The sequence below is a fragment of the Cricetulus griseus genome, chromosome 2, assembly GCF_003668045.3.
Source record: "Cricetulus griseus strain 17A/GY chromosome 2, alternate assembly CriGri-PICRH-1.0, whole genome shotgun sequence".
Lineage (NCBI taxonomy): Eukaryota > Metazoa > Chordata > Mammalia > Rodentia > Cricetidae > Cricetulus > Cricetulus griseus.
In genome coordinates, this window is record NC_048595.1 from 280,410,439 (window position 1) to 280,428,293 (window position 17,855).

A 17,855-nucleotide genomic window follows, 5' to 3' on the forward strand; every position below is an offset into this window, starting at 1 on the left:
ACACACACACACACACACACACACACACACACACACACACAGCTAAAAACAAAATGCATCTTTTCTTTTTCTTTCCCCTTTGGTTACTTTATGTGTATGTATGGGTTTTTTCGCACGTGGTGCATGGAGACCAGAGAGGGCATTGGATTGGATCCCCTGGAATTACAGATAGTTGTGAGCTGCCATGTTGATGATGGGAATCAAAACAAGGTCTTCTGGACTCTTAACTGCTGGAACCTCTCTCCAGCCCCTCCTCTTTGTTTTGTTGTGTTTGTTTTGAGACAAGGTCTCATGTAGCCCAGGCTGGCCTCAAACTCAACTCTGTAGCTTAGGATGGACTTAAAATGATCATCCCATCTCCACCTTTCAACTAATGGGAGGTTCCACTAAGGCCTGTAGTGCCCCTTTTCTTTATCCTCCTAGTCTGCTGACTCCTCTACATAGTAATTTTGTGTATTTTTTTCAGTTATTTCCTGGTTTTTTGTTTTGGTTTTGGTTTTTGGTTTTTTTGAAACAGGGTTTCTCTGTGTAGCTTTGGAGCTTATCCTGGCACTCGTTCTGGAGACCAGGCTGGCCTCAAAGTCACAGAGATCCACCTGCCTCTGTGTCCAGAGTGCTGGATTATTAAAGGTGTGCACCACCAACGCCTGGCTAATTCCTGTTTTATTCTACTGTGGCCAGTGCTTTTAACCACTGAAATGGTGCTAGAGAGATGGGCTCTGTGGACACTGCACACTTTGGATCTCCTGAAACTGAAATTACAGACATATATGCAGGCAAAACACTCATACACGTAAAATAAAAGTAAATCTGAGATAAATAAGAAAATGTGGGCCAGTTTGGCGGTATACACCTTTGATCCCAGCACTGGGGAGGCAGAGGCAGGCAGATCCTGACTCAACTTGAGATTTAAAATATCCTGAATCAGCACCTAAGAACTTTACCTTGGTAAAAGAGAGAAGACTTTTCTGGTCCATTTGTGGAGGCATCCCAATGCCAGAGGGACCCATCTTCAGAACAAGTAAACAGATGATCCGGGTTGGATGGGTGGAAGTGAACCTCCCACACTAAAAGACAGAGGGAATCAATGTGAATAATCCATGAAGGTTAAATGACTTAACAGTTACTGATTTTCTGGCCCACTCCACAAGTAGTAGTTTTTTTCTATTTACACGTTACAGTCACCAAAAGGTTACATTCTGTCATTTCTTTACTTTTGAAGCCTTTGATTTTTAACCTACTTAAAGTTGATAGGTTTCCCACCCCATCTGTACATTTTTATCTGGTAGTGTAAACCCAGCAGCTAGGAGACAGAAGTTGGACTTGAACTCCTTATCCCCTGCCTCTGTCTCCTAGCTGCTAGGATCACACATGCCTGGCTGAACATTTCTTAAACTGGGTCAAGGTGCAGCACTGGTTTTATATTTGCTTTCTTGTATTTTATTAGAGCAAGGGCCAGAAGAGGGCGTCAGATCCCTTGGAACTAGAGTTATCATTAGAAGTTGTAAGCCAGCATATGGGTGTTGGGGATAGAACATGGGTTCTCTGGAAAACCCATCTTTCCAGCCCCTTGGGTTTTGTTTTTGTTGTTGTTTTTTTGAAGAATGAAATGGTAAACAAAGAGTTCCTTTCCCAAAAAGCAAACATCAAACAAACAAAAGCATCAGTTGGAGCTTACTCTATAGCTCCGGGCAGAGAACCTCATGAGGTCCCAGCTCAGTCCCCAGGAATGGGGAATGGGAATCTGTTTTATCAGAGTGGTGGCTCATGCCTATAATCACAACACTTAGGAAGCTGAGGCAGGAGGACTTGGTAAGGTAGAGTCCAGTTTGGGCTATACAGTAAGTCCCAGGCTAATCTGGGTTACCTATCTCAAAACTCCACAAAATTAATTAACTAATGAGCAAATTGGCAAACATTAAGTGACATTTTTATACATAACAATCAATAACCTAACACACAATATAACAGTTTGGCCCACTGATTTTATTCCTAAAAAGAAAAAAAAAATCTAAGAATATTAGCTCAGTAAGATAATCATGCAGTAGCTGGGTGGTAGTGGTACATGCCTTTAATCCCAACACTTGGGAAGCAAAGGCAAGCAGATCTCTGTGATTTGAAGGCCAGCCTGTCTATAGAGCTAGCCAAGACTAAACAAGGAAACCCTGTCTGGGGGTGGGGTGGGGTGCATACAGTTCTAGATATGACGAAATATTAAAGACCTTAAACACAAAAAAGGATTATGTATCTTATACTATATAGATATTTGAAAAGCTTTGATGTAAAATGATCCCTGTGTAGCATTATATGTATATATGCTTATGTGAGTAGCCCAACAGAAACGTTCTGCATCTCCACAATACTTACTTTCAGCCTCATGAGCCTTAAGTAAAGACACTGGCATGGTGCCTTGTCTAACATCCCAAATACTCAACATCCCATCCTGGCCACCAGTAGCTACAACATGCTGCTGGTTGGGATGTCTGTCAACACAGTGGAGTGGTACTCGGTCACCAGTTCTTTTAAAGAAAATAAAACATTATCAAAGATGTGGGAAAGGACAATTTATCTTTGCATAACAAGAAACATATTTCATTTTACTCACCAAATGATTAAATTATGTGGCAAGAGATACTAAATCTTAGTGATGTAAAAATTAACTAAATTAAGTATATTTATAAACAATAAAGTTTTAGAATTAAAGGCTATAATTACTCATTGTTCATAGGAAACAAAGTAACAATGGTAAGATATGTAAGAGAGATTTCCATTAAGAAGTATGTGTCAAGCTGAAGTTCTGGCTTAGCAATTATTGCAGGTGCTATTCCAGAGCCCCGAGTTCAATTCATTGCACCCATATCAGCTGCTCACAATCACCTGTAATCCAGTTCCAGGAGCATCCTATAAACCTGTCCCTTGGGTATTTGCAATCATGTGCACATAGCCACACAGACACAACAGAATAGCTAAAAGTAAATTTAAAAATAAAAATATGCATCAATTACACCGACTGTTTATTATGCCTATGTTCTTAATTTGCTTTTTTTTTGTTTTGTTTTTTTAAGTCTGATACTACATTCTAGTTTCTTGAGAAAGTAACAAAGATTACACATCTAGAAAGGGTGATTTCTGCTCCAAAAAAGTTATCTTGAATTGTATTTTTTCTGCCATGATATCTACAGTGTATTTTACTCACTACCAGTACAATCATTTGATAAACAGCAACAAGTTCTCTGTTAAATATTTACTTCAAAGACATAAAGACTCTGAATCAATACAACAATTACTTGTTAAATTTAGGATGGTAGAATCAACTCTATCATGTTATCCTTGCTTTATCAATTTAATCATGGATCAGTGTCTCTGAAATGCAAAGCTGGGAGACTGCAATGAAATGGCTCAGCAATTAAGGGCATAGGTTGTTCTTCCAGAGGACTTAGGTTCAATCCCAGCCCCGACAAGGCAGCTCACAAAAGTCTATTAACTCCAGTCCCAGGAGTCCAATGCTCTCTTCTGGCCTCTAGGGGTACTATGTGCATGTGGTACACACATATGCAAGCAGGCAAAACACACACACAAAAAAAAATAAAAATACAAAGCTGATTGCAATCTAACATAACTTTGTATCACACTACTGAAAATGACAAATCAAAACTTACAGTGATAATATCTGACAGGGCTCACTTCCTTGTTGTCTGAAATCCCATATTTTTAACTGTCCAATTGAGTTTACTGTAACAATCTCAGGAGTTCGAAGAAAGGTTACAGCATGGAGTGTACTGCTGTCCGCATTATCTGCAGTTTTAGAAATGGTAGTATGTGTTAACGTTTTAGAAACGGTAGTATGTGTTAACGGGCTCCTTTTAGAACACATTCCCCCTACTGGTTGAAATATAATTTCTAATGACTTAGCAAACTTTTTTCATGGAGAAATGTATAGTAAAATACATGTTTAGATGCTCTCCTCTTCTCTCTGGTAGACAGCATCACTCACAGAACAGCCAATTTCTAAATGTAGAGCTGATTTACCATTTTGTTTTTTCTATTTTCTCTTAAAATTGCTACACTAATTTTTTTTTCCCCTTCGTTTTTACAAGACAGGGTTTCAACTCTGTATCCCTGGCTGTCCTGGAACTCGCTCTGTAGACCAGGCTAGCCTTGAACTCACAGAGATCTGCCTGCCTCTGTCTCCCAGGTGCTGGGACTGGAAGTTGAGCTACAACTGTTTAGATTTTTATAATGTCCCCCCATCCTTGATTTCCTGAAGTGGTTAGATTTGAGGCGCATGATACATACTTCCAAACTTAACTTGTGCCATTTCTGTACATTGCCAGCAGGCAACAGCCCTTAGCAATAGAGAAAGTGTTATAACTTAGAAATTTAACAATTAGACCAAAGGACACAGGAAACTAATGAGCATTCCTTGGAGCTTCCAATCCAAGAGGTCTAAGGTGGGGACTAGGACTCTCCTCAGGCAAGTCAGTGAGTGCCATTTCACTAGCACAGTGTACTGAACAACACTGAAGTATATCAGTCCCTGCTCAAAGACTTCCAAGAGCTACTGTTTGCCACCTAAAGACACCCAACTTCAAGTTACCCTGAAATTCAGATACTCTGCAATCTGATCCCAATTTACCTTCCTAGCTTCACCTTTCATCTGCACTAACAACTATCTAATGTCAGCTCACCATACACTTTGTCATCTGCTATCTGGTTTTACCCTGGCTCCATACTATTCCTGCTTTTCTGGCGTATCATATTTTAGTATTATTTATGGTACAGAATCAAGAATATACTAACTGCCACTTGTTTCATAATTATGTGACAATTCCTTCTAGTTAAAACTAAAACTCCACCACCTAATATATCTTTCTGCTCTTGTATCAATTATTTACACTATCTTATAAAGGGGCCCTGCCATGTGTATTTTCCCACTCTTCAAATACTTAAAATCATGTTTACTTAATTCAATTACTATGTGATGGATAGAAGAAATAGGATTTCTCTTACCTATAGTTCTTACGGCCTCCTTATGATCAACTCTGAAGAGATTTATTCGACCATCCTCTCCAACAGTGACAATTTCTGGGTTGTCGCACACAATCCCTGTACATGGTGCACTGCTATAGGAAGGACTGCCAGGACCTGTATGGTGGTGAGCTGCTGGCCACTGCTGATTGACTGACAGAGTCTAGGCATCAGAAATGAGCATGTTATCAATCAGAGCAAAGTTCTGAAGAATGAGCCCTTCTTCCCAGAATTTTTTTTTTTTTTTTTTTTTTTTTTGAGACAGGACTTCCAAGTGTTTGGGATTATAAGTGAGCCACCAAGTCTGCCCAATAACAGTATTTTTAAGATTATAAGATTATATCTTATTATATCTTATGTCCTTGTAGGAGAACAATTCTCCCCTTTTCTTTGTATTTGAGCATACTGATGTTTAGAAACTACTTCCATCAAATTTTTGTACATTCTAATTAGACTCACCACATTTATTTCAAACTACTAATTTTTGTTACCAAGTAGCTGAATGTTAGGGGAATAAACTAATACATAAGGGACTAACCTCTACATCTTTTTCTACATGATTCCATTAAGAAAATGAATTACAGATGGGCATGGTGGCACATACCTTTGATCCCAGCACTCAAGAAGCAGAGGCAGGGGGATTTCTTAGTTTAATGCCAGCCTGATTGACATAGTGAGTTCCAGACCAGCCAGGTCTACAATAATGAGATCCTGTCGCAAAAAAACAAAGTTATGAGTATGTGTGTGTGCCTGCCTGCCTGAGTTTATGTGCATCACACCTGTGCCGGTGCCTACTCAGGCTAGACGAGCATATTAGATCCTCTAGAGTTGGAGTAATAAGCTTTATAAGCTATTGTGAGGTACCTGGTGTGGGTGCTAGGAATGGAACCAGGGTTCTCTCCAAGAGCAGTACACACTCTCGAGCCACCTCACCCGCCCCAAGAGAAAGGTCTTTAAGTCATGGGTTTTCTGAAAACCTGGCTTCTACCCATTAAAAATAAAACAGCTGTTCTGCCCTCCTTTTGATATTTGAGATAGAAGCTGAGCATGCATTCAAGCCTGGGTGCTGGCTTTCTCCTTTCAACTCTAAAAGACTATGAAAGGAGCTGACAAAACACTGTAGGGAAATTACCACCAGCAGATGTTACTGCTAGAGCTAATAAATAGTTTATTTAAAGGATGTCCAATTTCCGAAGACACGTATGTAAGCATGATGTAGACTTTATCAAAAAGTAATATGGGGCTGGGGGTGAAGCTCAGTGCAAAAATGCATGTTTTGACCCTCATCAACCTCTAAAAAGTGGACAGTATCCTCTCCTATCATGACTCCTCTTTAAGCTAGGATTGTGCTGTGTTGCCCAATCTAGTCTTCAGCTACTGTGATCAAACAATTCTTTTTTTTCAACCTCTGCAAATGTAGGAGCTCCAAGAGAATGCCCATGATTGACTCGCTTCATGTTTAAACACTGTAAAACACTGTGAACTCATTACACACAATCTTCTGTAAGTCTTCTCATAAATAATTAAAATAAAAGTTCACTTTCCCTGTGAAGGTTCTTTACCTGGTTATTTGGATGATGAAGAAACACTGTTACACATCCTGTTGACGAAGCAGCTACGATTCTTTCCTGATCAAAAAACTAAATAGAAAAATTCTGCTTATTATTATAGATTTGGAAATATTAAGGAGAAAAAAGTCCATTACTTCACCTTGACTAATAGCAAACCTTGTAAGGATTTAAAGAAGCAAGCAGCTGAAACAAATAAAATATGTTAAATGTGTTAAAATGTTTAAGAAATTTTTATATAAACTATGAGTATTTTCATGAAGGATAAATAGTAAGTTTAAAGTTTTACTCTACATTTTGATTTGGGGCTGCAATGATAAAAGTCTTGAAATGTGTCAATCGTAAGAGTAGGCAGCTTTTTACTGAGTAAAATGCACTGCATCTGAATTGATACAGATTTTTTTTTTATGAGGGAGACTCTCTGATGCCCAAGCTCATCTAATTTCTACTAAGTTGTTAAAGAAACCATAGAAGAGCAGTCCTGCACAATATTTTCTATATGTTCAAAAGATACCAGTCTCATCTGTCTGATTAGTAAAGTGGTGAACAGAACTTGACGGCTGGGATACATACACTCAAAGGTAGAGAGCACTTCCCTAGCACATGTGAGATCCTGAGAGCATCCCCATCACAACACATGATAAACCCTGACTCACAGACATGCAATGCAAATTAACATACCTGTATAACACTCACCAAACAGCATTTGGCAAGTAGATGGGCAAATTTTGTTTGTTTTTTGAGATAAGGTCTCAAAATGTGGCTCAGTCTGGCCTTGTGATCCCTCCTGCCTCTGCCTGCCATGGGCTGGAATTAGAGGCTTGCACCCACATGCCGGCTTGGACAATTAATTTTCAAACTGATTGACACAAATTCACTTTCCCAACCCCACTTCTGTCACTAAGTGCCTAAACAACGATGTAGTAAATTACAATTCAGAGATTAGTGTCCTGTAAACCAGGAATGACAGTAGACGAACTATACGGTGCTAAATGTATGATCAGATTTCCAAGTTTAGCTTTGGGGGACAACTCAGATTTACCTGTAAATCCATGACATCACCATGATGTCTGATATCGCACAGTAATTGATGGTCTCCTTCAAACCCTCCGTCAGAATCCAAATTCCCAAAATCTCCAATAGACCACAGTGAAACGCAGTTTTCCTGCAAAGCAGAAAGTTTTATCTTGGGGTGACGAAAACGTCAACTAATTCAGACTGCCTTTCGGGCGTCCTTGCTCCAAAAGCATCTCAGACAAACGGTATGTTAAGATCTGAAACGATCAGAGATGTGGCCCGTTTCGGACGGTATGTCTACAAACTTGGTGAAGGTTTAAAACCAGATCCGAGGCTCAAATACACCACCAGGGCTCTGAGGTAGGGCAGCCAAGCAGGAGACCCGCAAGCCATAAGCTGCTTTCGCGCGCTGGCGCGAGGGGCGTGGAGCAGAGCAGCCGGGGACCCGCCCGGGGCCGGGTACCTCATTGTCCCAAGAGCCCGTAGCGAAGGTCTCTGCGGTCTGCAGGCTCCCAGAAGGCACTGGCCGCCAGCGGGTCTTGCTAATTTTCTGAGACACGAACTTAGCATAAATTTCCTCCATGCTGAAATCTAGAAGAAGCTTCAGCAGAAAGCACACTGCGCGCTCCTCAGGCCCGCCCCTTCCTGCGCGGTTCTGATTGGATGAGACCCCACGGGAAAGACGGTGGCTGCAGACAGCCAATTCTCGACATCAGGAGGACGCGCCAGCCCCTAAACTGAAGGAGGTTGTGATACCGCACTCTTGAAAGTAGTTATGAACAAAGATCCAGCCCCTAAAACCTTCAACAAAAAAGACACACTCCTAAGGCGAAATCAATCTAGGAACACTGACAATATATTATTTGTGCAATGGTCGTGTAATGTGAGAAGTTTTTTTTTTAATATTTAGGGTTTTTTGTTCATTATAAAAACTTTATTATTAAAACGTTGTAAATAAAAAAATAAAATAAATTTAAAATACGTTGTAAATAAAAAAAATCATCACACACCAAAATTAACCTGACCCAAAGACTATACAATCCAATGAACTTCCATACATTTAGCTCAGCCATTCAGAAGCTGTGGAGCTTCACATTGGATTTTATACTTTCACAAATGTATATTTACTTTAATTTTTTTTTGAGACTGTGTTTCTTTGTGGCTTTGGAGGCTGTCCTGGAACTAGCTCTTGTAGACCAGGCTGATCTCGAACTCACAGAGATCCATCCACCTGCCTCTACCTCCTGAGTGCTGGGACTAAAGGCGCTCGCCACCACCGCCCGGCTATATTTAATTTTATTAGCGAATATGTTTTTATGCACTATCTACCTCCAACTCCCCCAAAAAAAATTCATGACAGATTTAGAGGTAGGAAAACAATTGCATTTATTATTCTTTTGATAAATCTTTAAAAATATTTAATTTTTGAAATTTTTAAATTGTGTGTGTGAATATTTTGTTTGCCTGTATGTTTGTGTCTATTGCATGTGTTCATGCCTGGTGGAGTCCCTGGAACTGGAGTTACAGAAGGTTGTGAACTGCCATGTGGGTGCTGGGAAATGAACTCAGGTCCTCTGGAAGAGCAACATGTGCTTTTAACTGCTGAGCTATCTTCTCAGCCCTTAAAATAACTTTATTTTTACTTTATTTTAAGTTATCTATATGTAACTGTCTGCATGTGTATATGTGCATGTGAAGACAGGTGCCTGAAGAGGCTCTGGACATTCAGGAGCTGGAAATAGAGGCAGGTGTGAGCTCACAAAACCCATGCAGGAGGTGAGAAGCCAACACTAGCCCTCTGAAAGATCAGCAAATCCTTTTAACTGCTGAATTAGCTCTCTAGACCTGTCAGAGAAAAATCTAAGTATAAAATTTTTTCTTAAAAATTCAGGAGGAAATATCTTGTACCAGCCGTGAGCACTTAGATGAACTTCACTGCACATAGAAAATGTTTTTTAAACCTTAGGGCTGGAGAGATTGCTCAACCACTAGCAGCACTTGCTCTCACAGAGAGCCTGGGTTCAGTTCCCAGAACCTACATTGTAGCTCCATTGGTACATGCCCAGGCATGGTGGCACAAGTTTAATCCCAGCACTCAGGAGATAAAAGCAGGTAGATCTCTGTCAGTTCAAGGCCAGCCTGGTCTACATAACAAGTTCTAGAACAGCCAGAACTATATAGTGAGTCCCTGGGGGAGAAAACACTCATACACATAAAATAAACCTTGAAAAAAATGTTTAATCCCCTAAATTAGGACTGAGTGTATAGTTCAGGATGAGGATTCCAGGTCTGGATCAGAACTGCAGCAACAGAAAAAAACAATCCATCCTTAAATTATCCTGAAAGTATCTTCACTAAGGTAGCAACTTTTTAAAATTTATTTATTTATTTATTTTGAGACAGGGTTTCCTCTGTGTAATAGCTCTGGCTGTCCTCGAACTCCCTTTGTAGACCAAGTGGGCCTCTGCCTCCCAGGTGCTGGGATTAAGGACCAGCTCCACCCCGAACAATTTAGTATCTTAACTTCTTCCTCTTCTGATTCAAAATTGACACACACTGGGAGAGCCTGGAATTAGAATCTGGAACTCTAGTTTTAGGGTTTTTTTTTTTTTTATCTTTATGTGTATGAATGTTTGCCTGCATGTAAGTATGTGCACCACATGTATGCCTGAAGCTCAAGGAGTTCAGAAGAGAGTGTAAGATTCCCATGGAACTGGAATTACAAAAGTTTGTCAGCCACCATGTGTGTGCTAGGAATTGAACCCACGTCCTCTCACAGAACAACTAGTGCTCTTAACTGCTGACCCATCTCTCCAGGTCCTCTGGTTTTGGTTTTGGTATATTTTTTCTTGCTCTGTAAACCTGGCCAATTTACTTATACATGTAATTAATAATGTGTTTGCTGAGAACTATGTCACCAGGCCATGAATACTCATTCTATGTTGCCTCTGTGCTGTGGATAACACTTATAATATCCCACCACTCCTCACTACTGCTCAAAACCCTGTCCACTCTTCAAGGATCAATGCCTTTGTGTACTTTTTTCCTGATATCTCCAGCCCACGTTGTTTAACTGGCCCAGCACTGCTATCTAGAGATTCTAGACCATTAATGACACTTATAATTCCCTTCTGTTGTTTGTTGATGATGATGATGCTGGGAATGGAACCTAAGAACTTTCATTTGCTAGCCAAGGCCTCTACCATATCCCCAGTGCACTGGTGTTCTTCTAGTCGTAGATTTCATGACTAGAATGTAAATCCTATGTAATTCCAGAGGAAGCATTTATTGGTATTCCTTTATACCATAGGAATTCAAAACTGTGTTGGCAGTTCTTTAAAAGGGGCTGTGAGCCGGACAGTGGGGGCCCACGCCTTTAAACCCAGCACTGAGGAGGCAGAGGCAGGTGGATTTCTATGAATTCGAGGCTAGCCTGGTCTGCAAGAGCTAGTTCCAGGACAGCCTCCAAAGCCTCCAAAGTCTTAAAAATCCAACAAAGCAAAGCAAAACAAAACAAAAGGGGGCACGGCTGTGATATCAGAGTTATCAGATTGTAAAGAACTCAAGTTTTTTGTTTTTTAACGTGAAAACTGTTTCCCAACCTGGCCATTTCTGCTCCCATACAATATGCCAGTCACTGAAATGATGGGTTTTGCAAGAGATAGTTTGAGGTGTCCAATCATTCACAAATGGGAAAATCAAGTCTCCGAACGGCCTCACTTAAACAGAGGCTGGGCGATACAGTTTGGGTTGTGGGAAAAGATTAAACTCAGCTGTAACCATTATGACCCACTCAGGAAAGCCGTGTTAGCTGAAAGTACCTAACAGCAAAGAGGTTCATGACTCAACTTTTACTCAGACTCGAAGAGAACATGGTACTGGATAGGAAACAAACTAAGACTCTTTGCTTTATTCTCAATATTGAAAAACACCAACATAGTTACAGGATCCATGAAAATTATGAACATTTCAGATTGGAAGCCGGTTAAGTGTTGCATTTGACAAAGTTTGGTAAGAACTGTAATTTGGAAATTGCTCCTGATGTCATTAGCACAGCACCGATGTCGTCTTAACATTATTTACTTCCTGAAAGTTTATTGGAGTGATGGCTGCGTCTCAGCTTTAGTTAGCGCAGTGTTTCCTGTCAACTTCTCAGAACCTAGCAGAGATGCAAAGAATAGAACTAGGGCCCAGTCTAAGAGTTTAATCTGTGAGGCTTGGTCAATTGTAACTCACATTTGGGTAGGAAGAATAACACTTTCACCCATAGGATACTGTAGTGTTCTGTAACCAATTATAGCTCTCCGCTAGTCTTATTTTGAACCAGAAAAGCATCCCTACCCCCAAGCCTGTGTCACGGTATTCTTCCACCTTGATTTTGCGCTTTCAGAGCTGAAAACAAACCAGCCTCTGCTTCTCCAGTACTGTCCTTGTGACAGGGGCTGGTGGACTTAGTGCTGGAGAGGGCCTTTGCCCTTGGGCTCTGTTAAAATGAGCATTCTGGTCCCATCGCCAGAAGCCTCGACTCTGCCAGCCTAAATGTTAGTGCACCGGGTTGGGTGAGGCAGGACGGAGTTGGCCCACTATCTAGCAATCTGGACAGACATAGGAGCAGACCCGCCGCTCGCAACAGCTGATAGAGCGGAGACTGCGGAGCCCGAAGCGGAGGCACACGTCGGACTCGCAGTCCCGCCGTCCCGCCGCCGAGCTGGGTCAGCGGGAGCCGCAGCCAGGAACGAGTCCCACCGCGCAGCGCGCCGGCCCGCCGACCGCAGGAGGGAGGCAGGAGCAAGCCTCAGCAAGGAGACACCGGCAGCGTTGACTCGCCCGACCTCGCCACAGTCACCGAGCGCCGGCTGCCACCCACCGACTACCCCATCTACAGGCCTCCCCCGCCTCCCGCCCCGCCCGCCCGGCCGCACCCCGGGCTGCGCGGCGTCACAGAGCGCATGCGTGCCGCGGGGGATGCCGGGAGCGCGCAGTGGCGGCAGCGGCAGCGGCAGCGACGGCAGTAACAGCGGCCGCTCGAGCGGGGACACCAGCGGGGCGGTGACCGTGTGGGAGGTGGTCTCACTCTTGGGGAAATTGCTGGGGACCGTCGCCGCGCTGAAGGTGGTCCTGTACCTGCTCCGGGTGTGCTTCGCGATGGCCTGGAAATCCGGCGGCGCCAGCCACTCGGAGCTAATCCACAACCTCCGCAGTAAGTGCCACCCCCGCCCGGCGTGGGCCACGGAGAAGGACCGGGCCTGGACGCTGTCCCCCTGACCGTCCGGAACGTTCGGTCTGCACCCCTGCGCCTGCTGGAGGGCGTCTGTGAGCGGTTGCACCGGGAGTCCCGGCCGGCCGGCGGGCGTGCGTTTGCGGTCTCCTCCCCCGGGACCTGTCACTCGGCGCCGCTGTGGACGGGAAGGGGAGAGAAGCCAAAAGGGGGCTGCTGCGGGCGGGACGGGGCCGTCGCCTCTTCGCGGGCTTGCGGGGACAGGGTGCGGTTGCGACACAGGTGGCGGGGCTGTTGCTGGAGTCTGCCCTCCGACCGGCGAGGGGCGTGACTTCGGGATGGGGAAGTGCGGGCTTGTATTCCTGGTGCCTGGGCTGGCTGGCATGGGGGTCACCACCCTCAGCTTGCGGGTTCTCTCACTGCCCTCCCCGGTGGATTCCCCGCGAGCTTTCTTCTGCCTCCCCCGCCCTCTGTTTTTTCCTTTGGAGGGAGATGCGGCTGTCTGATACCAGCAAGGGGAGGGGGAGGACGTTCTGGGTATTGCGGTTACGGGTGGGTGCTGGGAGCAGTTTCTCAAGCTGCTGTCCAGAGTATAGGCTCTTTGCGGGGAGCCGAGGGATTGTCTGTTAGGGCATGCGTTCCTTAGAGACTTTGTTTGGAGCCTTTGGAGGTCCTGAATCCAGCAGAGCATTGTGCATATAAAATGTGCTAACTTTTTTTCAGGACTGTCCATTGGGTTTTAAAAGCGTGTATGGAAAGTTAAAAAAAAAAAAAGAATAGCATTCTCTGTAGTTATTGTATTCCTTCCTTTGATGGTAGTTTTAGGGTGGAATGAATGCTGTGTCACTTACCTTTTTAAATTGAAAACGAGTGTTGTCTAGTTCCGAGACCAAGGCAAACTACAAGTTCATAATCTCACTGTGGTCAGATTTCACAGTTCCTTTTGCCACCAATTTGAAATAATAATCATAGTCTGCCAGGTGATGTTCTTAATTTTCTTGTACTTTTTTTTTTTTGTTAAGAAAAGCTTTTCATGTGTTTGTCCTACCTCTCAACTATTGATGATCACCTCGAGAGGTGGAACCAGGAAAAAAAAAGTGAATTTTCTGAGTCAGTACTCATTTTTTTTTCTCCTCAGAAATGCTAATTCATTGTCCATTATATGCCAAAATCTTTGTGGGGAGTAAAAAGGTGAATGAGAGAAATAAGTGGGACTGTCTGGCACTTAATATATTCATCGTTGCATTTTAAAAATAATAGCTAAATAGAAATTAGATACTTAGTGCTTTGTGATGATTGTGTTTAAGCCTGGGCTTTTAGACAAATGCTCTCCCACGTATCCTGACAGCCTCCAAAATTAAGAGCTTCTAGTTGAAGCCTTGGAAATGTGATCATGCTGATATTGAAGTAAAGGGATCTGCAAATTGGAAGTCGGGGTTACAGTTGTGTTTTTATTTTTTCTTACAAAAGTGTGTTCATGGTTTGCTTAGTTTTAAAGTAATTTATTGGAAGTATTTACTTCTTTTGTATTTGAAGACAGAAATACTGTTTGATTTTATAGTTGATACATCGTTTGTACACTTTGAGACTGTGATGATACATTTCTTGTCATCCATTGGCTTATGTTTTGGTAACTGTTCTTTGGTAAGTTTGAACAGTTTCTCCAAAGCTTGAGCATGCCTTCATCTGCAGAGCTTGTTCAAATACTGGGGCTGGAGACTGTGTAACTAACAAAAAACCCAAAATTTTTTGTTTTTTGTTTTTGTTTTTTTGAGACAGGGTTTCTTTCTCTGTCCTGGAACTGACTTTGTAGACCTCAAAGCTTTGTAGACCTACCTCTGTCTCCTTAGTGCTGAATTTAAAGTTGTATGTGTGCAGCTGTAAACCCAGGGATCACATAGAGCCAGAGAATTGAAAATTACAAAGCTAAATTGTGCCACTGTTTCAGCCTTATCCCTTACATATTTTAAAGTAAAGCTCTAGAAAGTGGGTACTTGAGCTTTTTAGAACTCTTTGCATGGCTGACTCAGTGCTCAGGGGTTGATGGTGGCAAAGTTGTTTCTCCTGCAGGCGCTCCTGCCAGGGCAGTTAGGCTGCCACCAGAGCCCTAGTATGTTGGGCTGCTGGAAGGTAGTGATCCTTTGTGACTGGACCCATTCCAGCACCACCTTGTTGGTTTGCAGAGTCTTCCCTTTTGCTTTGGTTTAAGAGGGGCATTCTCTTCTTGCTTGGAGTTCAGTGTTCTTTGTTTGTTTGTTTGTTTGTTTGTTTTGATTTTGGAGACAAGGTTTCTCTGTGTAACAGCTCTGGCTGTCCTGGAACTTGCTTTGTAGGCCAGGCTGGCCTCAAACTCACTGCCTCCTACCTCTACCTCCTGAGTAATGAAAGATGTGCACCACTGCTGCCACCACCCCCCTGCCCAGTGTCATCTTTTAGTATTTAAAATGCTACATTGGCCACTTAAAACAAGATGAGCAACTCCTCCTCCTCTTCTCAACTTGCTTTTGTTTGTAGAAAAGAAAATGCTATTTCTTATTGTATGGTTATTTCTACTTATGTTTCCTTTGTATCCTTGGCTGTTTCATTTTGCAAATACAATATTTGTAGGGTTATCAATCATCCAATGAATATTTGAGTGCTTCCTCTTTATTATTATTTTTGATAATTTATTTTTATTTTATGTGCATTGGAGTTTTTCCTGCTTGTGTGTCTGTGTGAGGATGTTGGAAGCCCTGGAACTGGAGTTTCAGACAGTTGTGAGCTGCCATGAGAATGTTGGGAATTAACACTGGGTCCTTTAGAAGAGCAGCCAGTGCTTTTAACCCTGGGCCATTTCTTCAGCCCCTTGCTTCCTCTTTATTCATTTAGTTATAGTTTCAGGATGAGGTCTCCTTATGTTGCCCAAGCTAGCCATGAATCTTTGAGATTGATTATCCTTCAACCTCTTAAATAACTGGCTTGCATGCATTGGGATACCTTCTATATGCCAATCACTAGGGATAAAGGGAAGAGGAAAACAAATAGCCACTCCTTTTTGTAACTTCCTTCTACAGCAAGCAGCTAAGTAAAGTAAATAGTACCTCATAGGCTGACCATTGTAAAGCATGGGGCAGTGGGTTTATAGTTGCAGGAGAGGATGCCTCACTCGTATATCCTTTGAGCAAAGGTGAAGGGATAAACCAGCCATAAGGATGGAGCTGAGATATGAACAGAGGAAGTTGCAAGTGCTAGGTTTGGATAAGAGGTGTGGGGAAAAGCCTGGGACCAAGTCAATTATATGACCCTAGAGTTTTCGTCTTGGGAGCTGGGATGGTTTGCTATTTTCTGAGTTGGAAATGAGTGACTGAGCGAGTTGGTGAACAGTGGGTTTTATTTTGGTTTGGCTTTGCAGAGAAAGGAGCAGATCAGGAATTTTGGCGGGGTGGGGGGGGGAAGCACAGATTTGATTGGTATCTGAATATACAAGATTATGATAATTTATAGTTGTTGGGTCCTAAAAACATTTACTTTTTGTTGTTGTTTTTGGTTTTTTGGTGTTTTTGAAAGTGTCTTGTGTAGCCTAGATTGTCCTCAAACCTGCTGTGTAGTTGAGAATGATACCAAACTTCTGATCTGCCTGTACTTCCGAAGTGCTAGGTCCCCATCCCCCATCCCCCATGTCTCCCCCATTTCCTCTCCCTTTCCCCTTCCCCCTTCCCCCTTCTCCCTGGGGATTCACTCTAGGGCTTGATTCATGTTAGCAAGTGCTGTACCACTGGGCTCCTACACAATATTTAAGGTGAAATTAAGCTGTAGGAAGAGAAAGTTACATTGTATTGTTATGCATATTTGTACTAGTTATTGTGTTTTCTGACTGAGGTGCTTTAGTGGTGACAGTGAAAACCAAGGATCCTCTAACGAGTGTATGGAAAGCAAAAGAGTTGGCATTTTAGATGATACTTTGATGGGACTGAAGTGTCCAATTTAGCATAGTGAAGGTTTTCGGGATTAATAAAATGCTTGAAGAAATATGTAGAAGAGGGTAGAGCAGGTGGCAGATTTGGACTCATTATAAGGAAGACCTCAACAGAGCTACCCTAACCATCAAAAGTTTGCTTTGAAGCCAGGTGCTGGTGGCACATGCCTTTAATCCCAGCACTTGGGAGGCAGAGGCAGGTGGATCTCTGAGTTTGAGTCCAACCTGGTCTACAGAGTGAGTTCTAGGACTGTCAGGGCTACACAGAGAAACCCTGTCTCAAAAAAGAAGAAAAGTTTGTTTTGAACAATGATGCTTTCTGTCACTGGGTATACTAAAGCAGAGGATGGCTGACCATTTCACTGTAAGGGACCCTGCACAGGGATTTGTCACCAGATTTGAATATACGATAGTTCTAAGAGAAACATTCCAAATCCAAGATTGTGTGATTTTTAAAATAACATTAAAGACTGCATAATATTTACAGAGTATGTGTGTTTCAGGAGCCAGGCAAAGAAGCCAACATATTAACACTAACTGCCCATGTTACCTACTTTTACATATGGATGAAAAGCACCCCAAGACACTTAGCCTTCTCCTCTGGGAAGTAATGTTGAAACAGTTTACTTTTACAGACCAACTAAAGCCAACAGATACAGAGGACAACAGTGTAGGTTTGAATAGCATCTGGTACTTAGATAACACACTTTGTCTTTGCTTGCTGTTACATAAGCTTCGATTAGAGTGCAGTTTTACATCCAGTATCTTTCAGACTATATCCTCATGTGTCCTGAATCTACTTCATTTAATCATTCTGGATAAGAAGTAAAAAGTGAAAAGCCTGTTTGCTTGTTGATACTTGAGAAGAAATGCAAGTTATATCACTCTTAACTCTTATAAACTAATAAAATGGGATAGTAGTTCTTTTATTGAGACAACCCCCCCCCCATGATCTTTTGGTGCTGGGTCTCAAATGCAAGGCTTTTACATACTAGTTAAGTACTCCACCATTGAGCTACATCCTCAGCCCTTGAGGTGAAACTTTGTAATGAGTGGGGAAAGTTTTATC

The 17,855-nt window shown here is 42.4% G+C and overlaps 2 protein-coding genes across 6 annotated transcripts in view; one reads left to right on the top strand and one right to left on the bottom strand.

The window, feature by feature from the left end:
• Nup43 (nucleoporin 43) overlaps positions 1-8,263 on the bottom strand; it is a 10,088-nt gene extending 1,825 nt beyond the window's left edge. The window contains exons 1-7 of the mRNA XM_027402061.2: positions 8,077-8,263; positions 7,639-7,761; positions 6,591-6,668; positions 5,011-5,191; positions 3,660-3,795; positions 2,368-2,519; positions 945-1,067 (exon numbers count right to left, since the gene is read on the bottom strand). Of these exons, the coding sequence (XP_027257862.1) occupies positions 945-1,067; positions 2,368-2,519; positions 3,660-3,795; positions 5,011-5,191; positions 6,591-6,668; positions 7,639-7,761; positions 8,077-8,196 (913 nt within the window). The 5' untranslated portion in view covers positions 8,197-8,263. The remainder of the gene's footprint in view (positions 1-944; positions 1,068-2,367; positions 2,520-3,659; positions 3,796-5,010; positions 5,192-6,590; positions 6,669-7,638; positions 7,762-8,076) is intronic.
• Pcmt1 (protein-L-isoaspartate (D-aspartate) O-methyltransferase) overlaps positions 1-17,855 on the top strand; it is a 46,962-nt gene that overhangs the window by 4,256 nt on the left and 24,851 nt on the right. For 4 of the 5 annotated variants that reach the window (XM_027402064.1, XM_027402062.2, XM_027402065.2 and 1 more), the window contains exon 1: positions 12,564-12,813. The exons of the other annotated variant lie outside the window; for it this stretch is intronic. In XM_027402064.1, coding sequence (XP_027257865.1) covers positions 12,579-12,813 — 235 coding nt within the window. In that variant the 5' untranslated portion in view covers positions 12,564-12,578. Of the gene's footprint in view, positions 1-12,563; positions 12,814-17,855 lie in introns of those variants that run through there. 5 annotated transcript variants of the gene reach the window in all.